The sequence below is a fragment of the Hibiscus syriacus genome, unplaced genomic scaffold (genome assembly GCF_006381635.1).
Source record: "Hibiscus syriacus cultivar Baekdansim isolate YM2019G1 unplaced genomic scaffold, ASM638163v2 tig00112249_pilon, whole genome shotgun sequence".
NCBI lineage: Eukaryota > Viridiplantae > Streptophyta > Magnoliopsida > Malvales > Malvaceae > Hibiscus > Hibiscus syriacus.
The window spans coordinates 2795905-2816837 of NW_024063281.1; the positions used below are offsets into that span (position 1 = coordinate 2795905).

At 34.9% G+C, this 20933-nt stretch overlaps 1 protein-coding gene across 1 annotated transcript; it reads right to left on the reverse strand.

Moving 5' to 3' along the window:
- Positions 1–13874: 13874 nt before the first annotated feature.
- On the reverse strand, positions 13875–16942 carry LOC120176426 (ribosome biogenesis protein NOP53-like). The gene is made up of 11 exons (XM_039182856.1): positions 16726–16942; positions 16474–16646; positions 16347–16395; positions 16146–16255; positions 15942–16052; positions 15722–15792; positions 15208–15327; positions 15001–15123; positions 14657–14723; positions 14479–14558; positions 13875–14151 (listed from the first exon to the last, which is right to left on the reverse strand). Exons 1-11 carry the CDS (start codon positions 16892–16894, stop codon positions 14145–14147), a joined length of 1080 nt encoding a protein of 359 aa, XP_039038787.1. The 5' UTR covers positions 16895–16942; the 3' UTR covers positions 13875–14144.
- Between the last annotated feature and the right edge of the window lie 3991 nt (positions 16943–20933).

The window sequence follows — 20933 nt, forward strand, 5'->3', positions numbered from 1 at the left end:
ATAAATAGCATCGTTAATAAACATAAAACCACAACAAAATTTAATTTCATATTCTTCCTTCTATAATTTTTCTTTATCAAGTTAAGTAGATTTTATTATAGTTAAAGGTAAAAGTAATTTTTATTATATTATTTCCATTTTAAATTTAATTATTGGATTAAATTTTTTATACTAATGATTTTGTTTTATTTTGTGAGGGTATAAAATGGAAGACATGATAAAATCTCGAGACATTTTCTCAAGATGGTAATAATATTAAATTGTGTTATTAAATTTACTTTAATTTTTTTAAATGTTTTAGCATTAGTTTATTTTTAAGTTCATATATTATTTATTTAATTAGGCGTATTTAATCTATTGTTTTTGCATATATAAGACTCTCAATCTTTCAAACTTTCAAACTCTAAAATTGAGGAGTATTTCAGCTATTGTTTACTATGATGAAGAAATTATGGAAGATGAAACATGCGTTATCTTCGCATCAAATCATTATGTCAGAATATCCTTCAAGAGAAACATCACTCTTGAGTTGTTGATCACTAAAATTTCAATGAAGGTTCATGTTGAAAGTACTAGAAGAATGTCCTCACTTCAGTATAGATTTCTAACAGCAGTAATTTTGTTAATTTATACAACGTTTGAACTCTCCAACGATGCCAATGTTGTTATCATGGTTGATTCCCATAATCAAAATTTAGAAGTCGATACACAGATGTATGTGATATTTGTTGAAGTGTTTGTGGTTCGTGGTATGTCATTATGCTCTCACTATGGGTTGGCTTAACAAGTTGATCAAGTTGATAGCCCAACTATAGTAATGTGTAATGATTTTAACGCCATAATGAGAAATTCACATCATAGTACCATCCATCAAGTTCAATTGGGAGACATTCATCAACAACTTGTTACACGAATAATCCGAATGGCAACGTCGCTTCTAATTCAAGGGGAAGATAGTCATCTGCTATTTTGTTTGACTTGAATATGGTGATGCCATCGACGCAACAATCTGTTCAGTACCCATTTGACACAATGCCTTCAAGTTTCAGGGGGAGGTATTCAACTGCGAGTTTTTTTTACCTCAATGTCGAGATGATTGCGACACATCACTCAATCCAACACACATATGACACAATGCCTTCAAGTTCAATGGGAAGGCATTCAACTATCATCTTGTTTGACCTAAATAATGGTATCGTAGAGGAACCCTCATCTCCACCAGAAGAACCTCTTCGTGAGCCAAGTGTAGATGGTGCTGAGATTGGACTATTTGTTGAGCCAAAATCACTGCAGTTCAACATGAACTCCGATGATGGTGATGTAGATGAAGTTCCCACAACTACGATACACACCGAACCTCTAGCACACATGTATGAATGTGACTATGATGCAATGTACGGGCCAGAATTTACGAATATGTCTAATGTTTGTGATTATGGATTTAACTCAATAATTAATGATGGTGAGTTATATATCTTAATGGAGTTTCCATTGAAAGAAGAAACAATTATTTCTATTAAGAATTACAACATTCGTAATTATATTCACTCTAGAGTCGACCAATCTACCACCGAAAAGTATATATGCTACTGTGTCCAACGTGATAACGGATGTAACTGGATGGTTCATGTATCAAATAGGAAAAGGAAAGATAGCATATGAGAACTAACAATATGCAAAGGTTCTCATACATGTTGTGCTAGAAGGATCAACCAGGACCATCCAAACTTAGACTCCGACATTATCTGCCAAAACATCATGTCCATGGCCAAATCAAACTCCATATAGCTATTTTTGTGCTGATTTTAGCTATACAGTCTTAATATGGGTACACCGTCTCCTACATGGAAGGCAAAACAAAATGCCATTAAAAAATTACACGGTGAATGGAATTCAACATACAACGAACTACCAAATTGGTTTAGGGTAGTGCGCAGACTGTATCATGGGATAATAGTGGACTTCAAAACTTGTCATACATATAACAATGATTGAGTGCTTCGCTATCGATGCCAATTCTACTGGTTGTTTTAGACTTACCCACAGTGCATTAATGTTGTAAAATACTGTAAGTCCGTGGTCCAAATTGATGAGACATTCTTGTATGGAAAATACAAGCAAGTTATACTATTGACAGTTGTTCAATATGGTAATCGCAATATTCTTCCATTTGGTTTTACCCTTGTTGAAGGAGAAGATACAGATTCTTGGGTTTTTTCTCAAAAACTTATGCTTACATGTTGTTACGAGGGAAAAATCTTTGTTATTTCAGATCACGGAGCTGCGAACTATCATGGAAAGTTCAAGAAGAATTATGAACGCCAATTACTTGTGTGCATGGGTATATCATATCTCTTAATTTTATTTCCATAGAATTTTCTTTTTTATGGGAACTTAATAGTAAATAGTACATAAATCGCTCAGGTTATGAACTACTACCTCAGACGATTGAGGCAATGCTTCAAGAATTACGAGGGAAAAACGAACAATGATATAATTATATCAGCTTCATCAACAAAAAATGTGGACAAATGAATATGATGGTGGATATCGACCTTAAAGGGGGCGTTCCCATTTACCAATTATATCTTGGTTAAACGACGTATTTTCATTTTAGAGCACTTTTACCAAGCTCAGTGGAAAGCTCAAACTTGGATGTAAAACGGTCATGTTTATCACCCAAGATTAGTTATAGATCTATAAAAAAGAATTGATGATTCAAATGGAATGTATGTAACATCCCAAACTATGGGTTAGTGACTACATTGTAAAATTTCAGAATATGGTGATTAAAGTAGAATAGTTGAATAGTTTAATGATTTATATGGAGATATTTCCTGAAAATTTTTAGTAAATATTAAAGGAGTCAAAGGGAAAATGAGTAATTGAACAAGGAAAATAATTAAATAATAATTAATGGGTATTATAATACCTATGTGGAGAACGATTGAAGAGATAAGCTTCCAAACAATTCTCTTCTTCATCTTCTTATCTTCTCCACGTGAAAGCTCAAAGCAAAAGTGAGTTCTCTGATTTCTTGATTGTTTGTTGATTTTAAGCATGGGTTTTGATCCTTAGATGATAACTAAGCTTAAGGAAAGCTTAAGTTATCTTAAAAATCAAAAGATAAAGGAGTTATGATAGATTAAAGAAAATGGGTTTTAAGTGAAATTTTGAATAAGAAGGTTTAAATGAATTTGGAGGATAAATTTGACTTGTCATCTATGAGAATAAGAAGTTAGAAGTGTTAGAATTAAGTTTGGATAACATGGGAAATTTGGTATGATTATTTATGGAGAATAGAATTTTGAGGTTTAAGATGAAATAAATAGATATAAATGAGTTTAAGCATGTATATTTGAGTTAAGAATATGAAAGGGAATGAAACTTGAAGAATTGAAGTTGAAATAGTGAATTTTCGTGCAATTAACATTGATTTCTGGGTAGGTACATCGATGCATTAAGGGATGCATCGACGCATGGATATTTCAAAGCTATTTTGTGTACCGATGCACCCATAGTGCATCGATACACTCCTAAAGGAAAAGCTGAAATTTGGTTTATTAAATTAGCCTGAGTTATTAACATCAAGTTATAAGGTTTAGGCTTCTGATAATCGTCTCGAAAATTATGCTTATGTAGAAATTGAGCCTAAACAAGTTACGGAACAATCGAAGAGTTAGGATTGAGTCAAAGTAAACAAGGCTAAGGTGAGTGCAATTTTAATTGTACTTATGTTATTGAACGAACATTGGCTTGCGATGAGCCAGTGTTGGAGTTACTATGGTAAGAAGTGACTTCTAAAATGTTATTTGATTTGTAATTTTTATATGTGCATGAATACATGAATATGAAATATGTATTATATATTATATGATATGAAATAAATGTTTACACATACATATGGTATGTGACAGAAGAAAAGAAATATGTGATTACAAGATCAATGATTACACGTACATGTGATACGTGACAGAAAAGAAATGATATGAATAAGTGATGTGAACTGTTATAAATTATAATGCCCATGTTATGCAATATGAGAGCTAGGGGTATAGTTGGCATGCCAATGGTCGAGGGTTTACCTATGTTCTTCGGGACATATGGACTGTTTACCTATGTTCTTTGGGACATATGGACTGTTTACCTAGGTTCTTCGGAATCTATGGACTGGTCCTTCGGGGCATTTATACGAGCTGTGGTGACAGTATAATTGTGCACAACCTCAATGTACTCAGATACCTTAAGTTCTCAAAAGTATACATGGGCTAATACATGGTCTTTAAAGAGAGTAAATAAATCAATTGATTTGATACTATGTATGTTTTGTTGTGAAATAGTATATGTGTTTCATGGTATGTATAGAAATGTTCGGTATATACTTATACGATAAAAAGGTATTAAAAGTGTTTGCATTATCATATGTTATCATGTATACTGAATCATATGCGATACGATTGAATTCATAGATTGCATGTTTATATTTATGAGAAATGCATTATTATTATGTTTATGCCTCACTAAGTCTATGACTTAACGTGTAAGTGATTTACACGTAGGTACTGAGAAGCAGAATGATCAAATCTAAGTTCAAAGTAACAACATATCTCTGCTCAAAGTCAGATCAGAAGTAAATTACACAGTATGTATTATTATGTGATAAATAGGTTGGCATGTAAACAAAGTCGGTAAATTAAGTATTTATGTTCTGATCGAGTTTTGTAATATTTTAAATGTATTTATGTAAATGTAAATGTATAGTAATGAACGGTTAAATTTTACGAGATTTATGTATATTTTACGAAAATCACCGTAGCAATACTATAGCAGTGCATCGATGCACTGTAGCAGTGCATCGATGTACAATTGCCATTCGAAGTTTCATGCATCGGTGCACTGTAGCAATGCATCGATGTACTGTAGCACTGTAGCAGGTTACTGTTCATACCATATTTTACTGTTCATAAAACGTATATTTTCTTAAATTGGTTATAACGAACACAATTCAACAATATATGATCGTATTTTCTTAATAAAAGTTCACATGTTTTGAAATTTTGTAAGAATATGGTTTTAAAAAGTTAATGTGACATATCGAATTCGTATCCGGGTCGGGTACGGGTTGGGGTGTTACAATGTCTATAACTAGCTTCTTTTGAACCCATGAATTATTTCTTGTCACAGAAATGCCACGATTACTTCAAGAGATTGAAGCTAACTCGTTCAGAATTAATTTACAAGACAGGTGGTGTGACTGTGGGTTTTTTCAAGCTCTGAAGTATCCATGCTCTCATGTCATAGCAGTTTGTCTTATACCAATCAAGACTTTAATCGTTTTGTGGATCTCGTATACCGACTTTCAGAAGTATTTAAGGTATATAATTTTGAGTTCCCCTATAAGTAATGAGAAAGACCCAGACAAGGTTTAAAATTGGCTTTCGATTGTATTAGATTCGTCCTTATTAAGGGAAGCATGTCGTCTAAAATCCACTCGAATTCACTGTGATATGGATATTCGATAGACGTCCAAAGAAAACAAAAGATGTGTGCATTGTAGAAACTTAGGCCATAATAGGAAAAAATGTCAAACTCTTTTATCATCACGTAACAATTGATGTTGTGTTGATGAAATTGTTTTTTTTAAATATCATTTTGTGTTATTTCATTTTCGTTTACGTTTAAGTAATGGGCTACTCAAGTGAGGACTAAGTACAAAAATTGGACAACTAAATAATAAAAATAATTCAACAAATTAATTAATATACATAAAATAAATAAATAAGCAATTATTATATAAAAATATTACATTTGCTATTAAATAAAGAAAACTATATAAAACATTACAAACTAAACAAGTTTATCGATGTATGCGTCTCAAATATGTTCTACAGAACAGTGGTTGTCTATTTCGATGTGGGTTTCTTCGTATATGTTGTTCTTTCTTCTCATTCTCATCATCATCAGTAGCAACAGCAGCAGCAGTAGCAGGTGCATTTTGTTGATTAGGGACGGATAGCGATGTACCACCTCTACAAAATAAGGACCCTGGAGGTGTGTGACTAATCATCCCACCGCTCATAGAAAACTGTGAAAAATAGACATCGATGAATGCGAAAATTGAGTCAGAGGTGTATGAGTTTGTGGTTGCGCATCACTCACCAAATAAGCAGCATATAAAGCCCATATTAGATCTACAAGCATGAAATTATAATATCCCCCTAGAGGGGTCATAAAACCCTGCGGTGATGGCATCGGAACCTGCTGCAGTGGCATCTGAAATAGAGGATGTGGTGTTTGAAACAATTGTGGAGCCATATGAAATGTATGCATCCTCATCTGAAATGGCAACGGAATGTAACCCGATGTAGACGGTGAATGTTGTGACGGTTTCAGTGCTGTAACTAGAGAGGAACTGAAAGCTCATGCTCTACGTCCATGAGTTAGGGCGCGATGCAATTGTGACGGTGGATGTATTTCTCTATGCCGATGAATGCTCTGGGCTCATTCTTCCTCGAAAAGAAGAAATGACTTATCGTTCGCGTTGAACTACTAGTAGTAGTCATTCGCAACCGAATACTGATCCAAATAAATCGACTCTCTACGAGGAATGCGTCCACGTCGATCCTCCCACATCATCACCCACTCACTGTGTTTCATCATCCAGTTGACTTATTTTTCCTTTCTATCGATGTTATGCAAATTGTCTAGATTCATATGTGCTTTTGGAATAGATTGTAAGAAACCAAATTGTCGGAGCACACGATCAGTTGGATGCCACTCGACAATATCATAACATATCAGAGGGACTACCACAATCCATACATCTAGTGGGCCATTCATATTAGGTGGGATACAATGCCTCATTTCATCGGTAGCATAAGGAGTCCATTGAAACTACAACAAATATATATAATTTTTTTAAAATAATATTTTAATTATATAACGATAATTAAAGGTAAATAACAAAATTTAAATACATACCCGTGTACCCGTTTTTTTATCAATGAGTAGTCGAATTTTGTTTGATATATCACGATGATTTTTCCTTACACATAACCACCTATTTAGTGTAAAAATATATTTATTATATACTCAAAAAATTATTTATATACAAAATTACTTACCTCAATAATAATGAAAATATTAACGAATTTTTCACCACCGGACATAAAAAGAGCATGCGATATCACACCCATGACCATAGAAGTAAAAGACATATGTCAATAGCATTTTTCCTATAATTAGTTGCTCGACACATTTCTCTGTACATAGATGACAAAACTACGAAACCCCAACTGAATGACTCGACAACTTGAAAATCGACGAGGTGACGCAATCACATACAATGAACTTGGTTGCGAGATTTATCGGGCATCAAGATCCCTCTTATCAGTTGTAATATGCAAGCCCGAGAAACTCCTTTAGCCTGTTCCTCGGAACAGTCTTCACTCAAATGTTCAACATATGTCACCAACCATGATAATGGTATTCGACCACCATTGAAATCAAGCGGGATACTCTAAGATACTCATCGCACAACGAACACCAGTCACCATCTGCCACACCTGAAATCACATCCTCATATACCAGCATCCCCAAATGTAAAGAAACATCCTCCAGCGTAATCGTACACCTTCACATGGAAGATGAAACGTGTGTGTCTCCGATCTCCACCTCTCGACCAGTGCAAAAATAAGATTGCTTTCAAGGTTATAATGCCCTTCATATCTAGCTATGTAACCGAATCTAACTTCCACTAAATACGGCCAGACATGTGGTATCTCTAACTTAGCATTACGAATAAATGGGTCTAATATACAGTCATTCCCCTAATTAAATAAATAGTATACAAATTAAAATATAAACTAATACCAATAAATAAATAAATAAAATATTCAAAATAATTAACATAACACAATAATAACACTAATACAAATTAAATAAATTGTTATCATATTGACAAAATAACTCGCAATATGATTCTCATCGAAACACAACAATCTGCCTTTCATTTTATAACTGCAAAATATAAAAAAAAAATTAGATAGTAAAATACAATAAAATATTAACTATTTAATGATTATAATATAATAACAATAATTTTACTTATAAGAATAATAACATAACCTAATTGCTCTTTGTTAAAATGAGTGATAAGAAGAGACTATTTTCGTTTTGGTATGATTTGAGGGTTATATGAGGGGATATTTATAGGGGAGGGGATAAGGTAGTTAAGGCGGACGGTTGGAGGTAATTTTGGAAGGCGCGGACGATTGGAGGTAATTTTGGAAGGCACGGATGGTGATATGTGCATTCACCGCGTGTCAGAACCTCAGGAAGGCGCAGATAATGATTTGTGCTTTACCCCTACGTGGTGCCAGTTCGGACGAATTTTTGCCACACTGTCACAAAGGGTATTAGATTAGTAAAATTAGGACGATGAGTATCTTATAGATAATTATTTAATAGTTGGGTGATTTTTGGATAAAAACGCCGGTGAAGAATAGTTGGTACTGGTTTAGAGGCATGATGTCATCTATCGTCCATGGTAAAGAATAGTTGGTACTGGTTTAGAGGTAGGATGTCATTACCATCCATCATTATTACAGGGCCTCCTCCTCCGCGGTAAATTGTAGTGTCCATAAGTTGCCTCAGAAACAGGATGGACCAGGTTGAATGCTTGGAAAAAGTGCAGGCCCTAGAATTCAAAGATGGTAATTGTGTTTGGACGCTATAAAATGTTGAGTGCGGCACTACAAGTTATGCTTGGTTATAGTAGGATAATGGGATAGTTTTGTTATACGGTAGTCTTAATATATATGGTTAATAAAATGTTATACCGGAAATGTTAATATTTTTTGAATATTTTCGGTAAAGCATTACCTAAAACATTATTTTTACTGGAAATGTTAATTTTGCTACATAATTTTCGGTAGAAAAAAATATCCTTTTAGGTAGCACTCAATATTAATATTTTCGGTAGAAAAAATAATATTTTAAATAACATTTTACCGGAAATGTGAAACATTTTAGATAGCGTCCAATATTAACATTTCCGGTTGAAAAAAATAATGTTTTAGATAACACTTTACCCAAAATGTTAAAAAATTATTAATATTTCCTGTAGCGTTTTTCCTATCCGTATATTAAGAATACCTTACCTTAGAGAGCCCGGAGAAAGGAGTCTTTTTAGCTGGATTCAATGAGCTATATACTTCCTATGGAAATCAAATCAGTTAGCTCTTGTCTGTTTAGGGGAATCATCAAGGATTGCATATCAGAGGAACCCAGCGATATCTAAACGAGTTACTTACCCCCATAGAAAAGTGCCCATCTATTTGGTATAAAATCAAAGGCTAAATTCTTCTATTAGTCCCTGTACTGTGTTTAGGGGGGTCTTTGCATTAATTTGCGATTTTCTTGTAGCAGTTTCCAAGACCATCGCCCTCTAGTAAACGTTCAAGTTTGATGATGACGGGCTCACAGGCTTATATTGTCGAATTGTTTTTCACCTGTATCAAGCCACCTCGTTTCCAGTGTCGTTTTCCCATTGGACAGACGGAGCAGAACGAAGCCAAGGTGAATAGGCGAACCCCTCAACCTAAATCTTCCGTCTTCTAATCAAGGGAAACTGGTTAATAATACTCTTACTTGGTGGTTACTAGTAGGGAACTGTGCTTTGCTTGGTGATATTTCAACCACTTGCTGTACATGATTATGACTTACGCCAAATACTACTTCTATAACTCGGTCGCATTTGCTATTAACTGATGAACACTTGTGTCCCTTGTCACTATCTGACCAGCTACCCACACTTGATTACACAAGAATTCTGACTTTTTTCGCTTTGGAAACTCATGTGTTTGCATGGCTGCACAGGGGCATTAAGCGCGTGTGGTTGGCCATTCTCATCGTCTAAGAGTACAGCTTGAGCTTGCTGGCCGTGAATGTGAATCCTGCCCTAAAACTGATCTATCGCTACCAAATGAGAAAGACCACCTTCCTCCTAATCATTTGCTATTAACGCAACACTTGTGGCCATGCTTCCTATATCCCACCAACTAGCTACACTCCATTACCACAAGAATTTGATCCCCCCTCATGGTTCTGTTTAATATTACGCTGCATGCTGGATTAGTGCATTGGTTCATTTCAGAGCCACATCCACATAGGCAGCCATATTTGACCCTGCTCCTCCCATCATTGTTTTTTTAGCTTCCTATCGGATTCCCATCTTGTAGGATGTATTATGTGGTCTTCCAACAATACTTGAACATTTGCTTACTTTAAATCGTTCTTTCCTTTCGTTGCGTCATATGAAGTTACAATAATTGATTATACTTTAATCTTAGTGTTTCATTGATATGATTCTATATAGTGTGAATGTGCGTTTTGATAGTATAATGTGCCGTAGGTTTCGCTGTCGTATGGCGGGGCCGGCGGTGAATATCTACTGCAATGAATGCGGCATACACCTTGGTGACCAATTTGTTGGTTCTTTACATATACAAATTACACTCACACGAATCAAGCTATATCAGTAGTTAAATGAATGATTTTTATTCTTAGAAATCTCAGGTTTACGCCAGAGATTTCGGTATATATGCTGTTGGTTTACGTAGCTTGCATGAGATTTTAAAGCCAAAGCCAGCATTTGTTGCAGGATGAATCTTTGATGTGCTTTAAAAACATGAAACGAATTGTTTGGATTAATTATTTGAAGAATTCTACGGTGATTAATTAAGCTTAAGATTGAAGGATTATTTTGAATGAGGCTTGCTTCACATAAAGACATGTCAAATTTACCGTTGAGCACACACAATCAAGAAACGGCGCCAAAAAATCGGTTACAAGTAGGGGTGCACAAAAAATCCGAATATCCGATTTTGCGAAAAAAATATCCGAAACCGAATTTGGGAAAAACCGATTTTTTTTAACCGGATCGGATTTTTTTAAACCGGTTATTTTAACCGGTTTGGAAAAAAACCTAGACCGGTTTTTTACCGGATAAAAAACCGGTTTGAAAAAAACCGGTTAAAAACCGGTTTTTATCCGAAAAAAATCGGTATGGGTTTAAAAAACTAGCCGTTAATATAGCTGTTTGGGGGATTTTGTGACCGTTTTTTTTTTCTTTAAAAAATTATCATTTTACCACCCTACACATGTATAAATAGGTTGGGGATGTATTTGGTTGATTACAACTTTCTCAAATCTTATTACACAACACCTAAACATCTCTCAAATCTTATTTTTGTAATTTTTTTTTCATCATGAGTAACATGGCTGAATCTTCCGTCGGGGGAAACCTTGAAGTCGTAAGAGTGATTGAACACACTCGAAACAAAGATATTTGGGATCACTACGATTTATGTGAGATGTCAAATGGCTCGAGGAAGGCGCGTTGTAAACTTTGTCTAAAGTTGCTTGCATCGGAAGGAAACACAACGTTGAAGAATCATTTGACAAAATCATGCAAGACACTTCGCTCAAGATCGGATCCAAATCAATCGAATCTTACACCGCAAGGTGGTGTTTTTGTTTACGATAACGAAAAATTACGAGAAGCATTTACAAAGTTCGTGATTACAAAAGCATTGTCGTTCGACCACTTTGATGATGAAGATTTCATGACAACAATTCAACAACTAATGCAACCACGTTATACTCAAGTAAGTCGTACTACCCTTAGAAGAGATGCTATAAAAATGTGGCGTACGGCGAGGGAAAAAATGATTTTAGGATTCCAAGAACACCGTTATGGTGTGTCGCTTACATGTGATGTTTGGAGTTCCCCTCATAATACCGAAAATTCTTTTTTAGCCGTTACGTCACATTGGTTAGATCAAGATAATTGGCAAATGATGAAAAGAACAATCGCGTTTGAATTATTCGGTGAGCCGCATACCGGTGCTAATTTATTTACACTTTTAAAAAGGGTAATTTGTCTTTATAAATTAAAAAATAAAGCTTTTTCTATATCCTTTGATAATGCATCGAATAATACAAATGCGGTTCCAAGATTGAAAATATTACTTTCACCGATTTTAGACGGTGCGTTTTTTCATACCCGTTGCGTTGCACACATAATTAATTTATCCGTGCAAGCCGGTTTGGAGGTTATTGAGCCGATTAGATTAGAATTTAAAACAATGATAAAATCGGTTCTTTGTAACAACAACAAAAGACTAAATGATTATAAATGATTTTGCAAGTCCGTTAATAAAAAAGCTTTAGGTCCTAATTTGGATTGTTCAACTCGTTGGAACTCAACTTGGATGATGATGCATACTGCCTTAAGGCAAAGGGTAACATTGCAAACATTTCACGATCGACTTTTCGAGAGGGGTCATGTCCCAAACATTTATCCGGATTCGAGTTGGGAAACTATAGCCAAAATAACCGATTTGCTTGAGGTTTTTAAAAATGCAACAACTTTTTTATCCGGTGTTTATTACCCTACTAGCCCGTTGGTTCTTAATCAAATATTTTTGTTGACTACCCGACTAAATGACTTTGAATTTGAAACCGAAGTTTTTCAAGAAATTGGCTTTGCAATGAAGGAAAAACTTTTAAAATATTTTAAGGAGATTCCCCCCATTTTTACTTGTGCCGTCGCTTTAAACCCAACGTTAAATGTTGGCGGGGTTGAAACACTAATTGAACAAATTGCGTTTGCTTTTAATCTAACCGATGATGAACCCAACTTTGTCCAAAACCAAATAAATTATTTTAACAAATGTTTTCGAGACATGTTTGCAATTTATTTAACTAAATACGGATCAAGTAGTGTAATACACGATCAAATGAGAATGAATGCGGAATCATCTAGTAGACGTCCAAGTAACATAAATTTGAATCTTTTTAACACTCTTGTAAATTCCCAATTCAAACGATCACGTACTACCACCCCAAGTAGCGAGTTGAGAAATTACATGTCATGCGATTTTCTATCAAAAATGACATTTGAAGAGTTTGAAAGTTTGGATATTTTGACTTGGTGGAAAGAAAAGGAAGCACAATTTCCGATTCTAGCCGCCATAGCCCGTGATTTACTAACCGTCCAAGCTTCTACGGTAGCTTCGGAATCTGCTTTTTCTGTTAGTGGCATGGTTATATCGCAACGGAGATCAAGACTAAATCCCGAGTCGGTGGAAGTATGCATTTGTTTGAAGGATTATTTGGATGGAACGGCTCGTAAGCAACATATTACCACCCTAGAAGATGCAATTGATGCCGATTTGGAAGCAAACTTACACATTGAAGAAGTCAAACTTGGAATACCCCCTCCAAACGAAGAAGGCGAAGATGATGAAAAAGAGATGGCAATATAGTTTATTTTTAAACTTTATTTCAATTATCGTAAACTTTGTTTCAATTATCGAACTTGAAGTTTTTAAGTATTTGAATTTATCGAACTTGAAAGTATTTAAGTATTTCAATTATCGTAAACTTTGTTGCAATTGATGACGATGTAATTTTAATAATATTAAAATCGGTTTTTTTATAACCGGTTTTTTTAAAACCGAAACCGGTTTTTTTAAAACCGAAACCGGTTACACCGGTTAGGATATCCGACCCTCCAAACCGGTTAGAAACCGAACCGGTTATTTTATAAACCGGTTTTTTTTTTCTATGGGAAAAAACCGGATCGGATAAAAACCGATCCGGATCGGATTGAAATCCGAATTCTGTGCAACCCTAGTTACAAGGGAAGAAGAACTATCTGTTTTCAATTTGATTTCATCTTTGCTTATATAAGTAACAAGACATCCTCATTTGGTCTGGAATTCTCTTGGGATGCAGAGTAGATTTCCAACAAGGTATAGAATGGCAGAAAATTGCTCGTAATTTATGTAACTTTTAACTCAGAGAGCTAACAAAAAAACTAACATAAATGACAATTCTGATTTGAGAAACATCACTAAATAATCTTCCAGGATTTCTTATATCGCAAAACAGCTTTGGTGTCAAAAAGGAATAGAAAACAACTATCTGTTAATTTTAAACCATCATAAAAAACAGGGAGGCATTCAAAGAACGCAGATGGATCCGGCTTGCTTACTTTAAATGGCATCAGGTGAAAAGTCTTCTGATTTGCCTCACCACAAAATGGAATGGTCGACATCCTTGGAAACAAATCATCTCTATTTCCTGTCCACATGCACATCAATTGATACTCGTCAATTGTGCAATAGAGAGTGATATAAATGAAAGGAAAACCACATTTTGCCCCCAAAAAATGTTGATGCTATCAAGGTAAATGATCAATTTATACAAAACAACTGAACCCCATACTTTTCCAAGTAAACATGGGAATCTTTGATATCGTCCTTCCAATTATCATTTTGGATAAAATCAATATGGAATGTAACAGAAAACCAGGATGCATGAGCTGGTGTAATTGGAATTGTAATAAGATGTCATGTCACATCAGTTTCAGGTCTTGATCAAACACAAAAATTATCAAATTCAACTGACCTTCCACTCTTGGCTGATGGGGGAATTAGGCCTCTCTTCTCTAAACTTTTAAATCTATCTCTTGCAAGTGTAGCACAACCCTTTATGCAACATAAGAATAAAAAAACATGGATTCAGTCAACTTTTATTACTTAAACAGTAAAATTCGAAATTAAAAATTTTCAAAGACAGACCAGACCTTAAGCTTGCGAAGAGACCCAGTAAGCTCTTCAGATAAGAGGACTTGTGGAGGAGCAGGCTGGAATCTGAAAATTTGAACAATATAGATAAATCAGGTAACTTTCTAATGCCTTTAAATGTTGAGAAAGTACTGCATTATCTTCGGATCACACGATGCAAGAGGTGAACCAAGCATTCAGATGGAAAAAAATTCAAAGAGAGTGCGAAAGATTTGATTTCAATACTAGAGTAAGTTCTGAAATGTTGATCATTGCGATTAAAATCACAACTATACAGTTAATTATGCTCATCATATATTGGAAAATAGATGACAAATGAGAACTTATTAAAACAGTTGCGTACTTGTATTTCCCCAAGCGTGGTGGACATGCCTTAAGTCTTTCTTGTTTAGCTATGGCCTTTCGAAGATGTTTCTTTTGCTTCTCCTCTTCCTCTTTGGCTATTTCTTGTAAGATATCCGACAAGCTGCATCCAAAAGAACCAACAGATAATAAAAAATATATCCTCAACAATAGATGATAGCCACATCAGAGATGAAGCTAAATGTACTTGTCAATGTCTTTGGTAAACTCCTGTTTCTTTTTAGCTTCAGCTTCTTTTTTCTGCACCTCTTTCCTTCTAGCTCTCTTATTTAGCTCAACTCGAGTCACCCTCTTTGTTTTGAGAGTCCTGCAGCATGCAGAATCAATAAATATATAGATCAAGAGTTCATGATAAAATGAGAAAGGAAAGAAAGAGTATGAACTCCTTAAGATCTTGGGAAATCCCACAAGCAAGCCATCCACATACAAAAGATGGTGTGGCATTATAGAAATTTGAGTCTCATCTTTAACCAAAAGAATATATTATGAGCTTAACCATGATCTTCTGCCAATGCTTATCATGAAAGGTATCTTACAGCTAAACTGATATCTGAATCCATGAATTCAAGTTTAATTTTACTACTTACAAGTTACAAGCTTCTCACGTAATCCTCAAATCCCAATATTTCCCCGAAAGGCAAAAAGGCATAGTGACAAATACTTTAGCAATTATGACAACAGCAATACTAAAATAAACTAACCTTTTCTCAATGGCTGGATCCTCCTCATTCATATCATCATCGCTTCTATCATCTGCCTCGATAAAGTATTTCTAACCAAAAAAGATGGTTTAGTCAATAACGCTAAAAATGAGATTAAAGCAAAAGGTAAAAAGTATTCAGAACCACAATTTATTAGCGTCTAGACTTGCATTGCAAATCAAAGAATAGATCATATATGAATAGAACAAGAGACACTCACATCATCTTCATCAACCACTTCTCCCATAACAGTTAATGGAACTGGCTGAGGTCCCAACTCTATCTTGTAGGCCTTTTGCATTTCCTCCGCAACAGCTTGAGCCAACGAATCCTGGATTGACATTAAAGAAGAATACAATATAAGGAGTAGAACAAAGAATAAAGCAGACAGACAATATGCACAATAATGTGTTTCGAAATTCACCTGATGACTTTCGAATGTGGGATTGTATGAACATCCAGGAGCCTCGACTTCCACAGCAGGAATAATGGACTGTTTAGAAACCTGCCTAGCTTTGCGACTGCCATGCTGAGCTGAAAGAGCATGAAGATAATCAAAATTACCATGTAATAAAACACAGTGAGAAAGAAACCTCAAAACTTTAAATTTCTAAAGGACAAATACCTCCATCTCCCCATAAGGGAACCATGCCAGAGTCAGGGACAGATTCAGCCTAAGACCAAAACAATTCAAAATCAATATATATTAAAAATAATGAACAAAATTTAGCTTTACTATAACAACTTCTCACCTTGGGAGCGTCTTGAACTACAGCATCTGCAGCTTTCAAAGCCTCCTTTTTCTTCTTGGAACTCTTTTGCTTCGAAGATGGTACTGCTTCAACAAAAGGGTTCTTCTCCAACATACTATCCACTCGCAATACCTTTTCTCTTTTCTTCTCAATCTTCTTCTTGACAGAAAGATCTGATAAAACACAGAAAACCCATTTAAGGAAACTGAAATTCAATAAGAAAAAATGGGTGTAAAGAGTAAAAGACAAGACCTTTAGACTTGTCGATGACAAAGAGGGATTCAGTAAGAGCAGAAGTAAGAGAACCCCCAGAGAGGGAATCTTTCGTGGACTTCTCGAAGAAATCATGGATGTCTTCAGTGCTTATGTTAGCTCTCCATGCCTTCTTCCCTTTCCTTGAGGTTTTTGCTTTCTTTCCCATTTTTCGTTTCTGTTAGGCTGCTTTGCGGCTGTCGAGGTTTCGGCTAAGGGAAGAACAAAAAGGGTTTTGTAAAAGATGATTTTGTTTCTCTTCTACGACGACGTCGAGTGGGTTGATTTAGTATTTGTGGGCCGGGCATTGTTTTAGATATCATGAGTATTCAGCCCACTAAATAATATAGGGGTAAACTACATAAATGATCGCTTATATTTAAGAAAAATTTTCTTTTATCCAATAAATTTTAAAATTAATGATTTAGTCATTAATATTATCAATTCATAATAAATTACTCACTCACTATTAACCGTTGTTACTAGGAGTGGTAGAATGTTGACGTGACATATTAACTAGTTGACTTAGATATCTTTTTGTCATTAGAGATCGGTCGTTTGACTCTTTTATATTTTTAACATGTGTTTAATGTAATTTATGAAAAAAATAATATATATATATATATATATGTATGTATTTTTATATTAACTAAGAGAAAGGAGAAAAATCAAGAGTTTATAATAGAAAAAAATGGATGGATGTCCCTTTTTCCCATATGTATGGGGTAAGGGGGAGGTAAGATAGTAGGCTGCCCCCAACACCAGGTTGAGAGCAGCTTCCATAAGAGACCTCCGAATTATGAAATGCCCTCCGTGGGACTCGATCCCACGACCTCAAGGTTAAGAACCTTGTGCTCTACCAACTGAGCTGGATGATCCTTCATTTGTTTCATTCGTCTAAGGAGAAAAAAAGTCACTTTTTGGATATTGTGTTGCAATGCATGCAGAATGATCATTAATAGTTTAAAAGCAACATGAAGCACACTAAGATTGTAGATAAAAGTTCTAGGGGTAGCACATATAATTTTAGTGGGTGAATTTTTTAGCGGGAATTTTTTACATACATAAGGATTCGAACTTAAAATATTGCTTAAACGATATCAAGTTGCTTATCATTTTAACCAACCCTTGATATTCTTCCAATATTTTGTTGTAACATGCGAATCAATCATTTCACCGACTACAAAAGGAAGATGAATTGCATAGTTGAATTTGAAGTAAAGATCTTGTATTTCATGGATTCATCGTACCGTCTTAGGTAAAACAAAATGCAGGTCTTCTTTAAGAACAATATTCAATCATTTCCCAGCAACAATAGCTTTCAAACAATCAAATCAGCTCTTATAGTAATATTTTCTGATAAATTCCTATAAAAATGATTTAAAACTTTGATAGGTAAAATAGATTTAAAAGATTGAGGGCCTTTAAAGAAGGGGAGTTGTGTATTACTTTCTTAATTTTTTGGAGTATTTCGTAGAGCTTTGTGATGGGTTCTCTTCGTTGCTATAGAGATTCTGGTTCCACCATTTATTTCTGATAGTCCGTTCTGGAACTGTTGGAGTTGCAGTTTAGTGTCCCGTTAGGTCCTTTTGTGGCTAGAGAAAGCTGAGGCTTGTTGTTTCATGGTAGTTTGGTTCAGGCAGTGTAGTTTTTTCTTGCTTGGCTAGCTTGTTGCGAGGGTCGTATTGGTGTGCTTTATCGTTTGGTGTAATTTAGAGCTCTGGCTTTCATTTTATTCTACCTCATGGTATACTCTTTTTCCTCCAATTAGGTCTAGGGAGGTTTTTTAATGAGGTCCATGAGGTGGTGTACCTTGTACCTTCAATACAAAGTACCCATCTTTCAAAAAAACTAAGAAGAAGGGGAGTTCATAAATGGTCACTATGGAAGACTATCTTGTATAGGAATTTAAATAGCGCTCACGAGCGCGTTTTCGATTACGGATATCATCGCGGTCACTACGAGTGTCGCGGTCATAATTTTTTTTTGAAATTTGTACAACTTATCCTAAAATATGATAATTATAATTATAATTTTAAAGAGTCGTTTTTAATTATTTTTAGTGTAACCCCCTCAGATCGATGCCGGTAGCCCGATCCGATCCGGGAAGTCACATTAGGGCCACCGGAGCGACCCACTGTAAAAATAGCGGAAAATTTAAAACTTTTTATCAGAACATGTAAACTTATAAAGTCATTTGTCACAATTTAAAAATAAAACAGATTTTCAGAATCGTATATAAAACAAAATACAATTACATGCCCCCTAATCACATGTATCGTACTCTGCAAACAGCACCGGAAGAACTCCCTTACTGATGACGATAGTTGCACTTGTACAATTCTTTTAACCTGAAAAGATGAGTAATAGAGTGAGCTTTGGAAAGCTCAGTAATACAGAACTACCATATGATGCTGAAGAACGTGCAGATACATATAAACATATATTTCCTTATTGGTTTCGAATATCTACAGATTTTTATGCTGATTGGAGATCCTACTGATATTTCAAATGTTAACGGACAATAAGCTTTTAGTTCAAATAAATACTTTGAATGCTTGAGTTCAGGAGATCGGAATAGGTTGTCTAGTGTGTTCCCGCAAAACCAGTGAAAATATACATATCTTTTCTTTTAAAACAATGGCAGTTCAAAACATATTTTTATTCAAAAACCATATTAATCCCTCCAACCGAACACACCATAATGTGTAGGTTCCCCAGAAACATACACCACCAACACACCAAGTAAGGCCCTGAGCACAAAGCAGAGGAGCCTGCAGTAACGGTAACGATAACTTCCTCCAACAACACCCTCCCATAAAACATTTATCAAAAACCATAGTAATCCCTCCAACCGAGCACACCATAATGTGTAGGTTCCCCAGAACCATACACCCACCAACACACCAAGTAAGGCCCTGAGCATAAAGCCGAGGAACCTGAATATATATACTTCCTCCAACAATAGCCCCAAATAAAAATTTATCGTCAATAAACGGAGATATCAGAAAACAAAACATAATTTAGATCATATATCAGAACAGAATCCAGGTCAGAAACCAAAATAGATTTCAGATCAAATGTTAGAACATAATTGAAATTGGAAATCAGATAAAATATTCATGTGGGTAGGGAACACATCAGAGTTTACAGATATTATTCAGAAGTACATAATAATCTTATCAGGCAGAGAAACACGGATCTTCAGTATACCGATAGAATGTTGGGATTTATAATCACCATTGGAAGAGTTCAATAACTGACAGAATCATAAGTTATTCAGATTGAGACTTATCGAGATCATATCTTATTCATACATTTTTCGGAAGCTCTACATAATCAAAAGGGTATTCAGAATCCTTTACATCTGAGCTTCTTATATTTTCAGATATAACCTAACTAATTTGAGCTGATAAGGGAGAACAACGATTCAAAAATTTTACAATCTTTGTCGATTGATCGGATTAATGAGTTACTCGATATGAATAATTCCCATAACTAATGCTTATCGACTGGTCAATTCTTTGTCCTTCTAGGTATTTCTTTTTTTTATACCTAACATTCTTATCCATAGATATTCCAATGCTCTTTATTTCATTTTCACGCTTCCACAATATCATGAAATGCTGACGTGCTTGATTTATAGTTCATGACCCATAAAAAACATTTCATTATGTATGTTCGTTAACGTTTCCAGACTCATCCAAAACACTTATTTAATCATCAGTCATTGAGGTTACTTATTTCATTTAAAAGTCAAGTCTATCCCGGTTACTTAAGAGTTTTCCAGAGTAAATCGGACATTTTTTGAATTTCAGATACATATTGTACTTTCGTTCAATTCAGTCTTCGTGGTTGATTTGTCACAAATATCCAATTCTTAGTACTGAATGTGATCTAGAGTTGAGTTGAGCTGAATACTTCCAAAATTATCATCGAGCTAGATTTGAAAAGACGAACACGCATTCCAGTAATATCTATGTCGTTCAAGTATTGACATAGCTTTATGGTTGATCTACTCACTTAAATTGTGTTCCATTACTTTTAAAGGTAGTCCAATAACTATGCTTATTTGGATTCCTTAATTAATCCAAGACATTTACTTAGTATAGGCTATAAGGGTATTTTGGTAATTTTGGTGTTCAATTTTATTCTATTCATTTTCAGAGCTCGAGGATATCCAATCATTCCTGAGCTTGGTGGTATTC

Excerpts from the sequence above, each read along its gene's own strand:
- LOC120176426 (XM_039182856.1), bottom strand. The coding sequence starts at position 16,894 with ATGGGAAAGAAAGCAAAAACCTCAAGGAAAGGGAAGAAGGCATGGAGA. Across the intron at positions 15,793-15,941 it reads AAGTGGTTGATGAAGATGAT|AAATACTTTATCGAGGCAGA; the intron begins GTGAGTGTCTCT and ends TTTTTTGGTTAG. Across the intron at positions 15,328-15,721 it reads GATCCAGCCATTGAGAAAAG|GACTCTCAAAACAAAGAGGG; the intron begins GTTAGTTTATTT and ends TGCATGCTGCAG.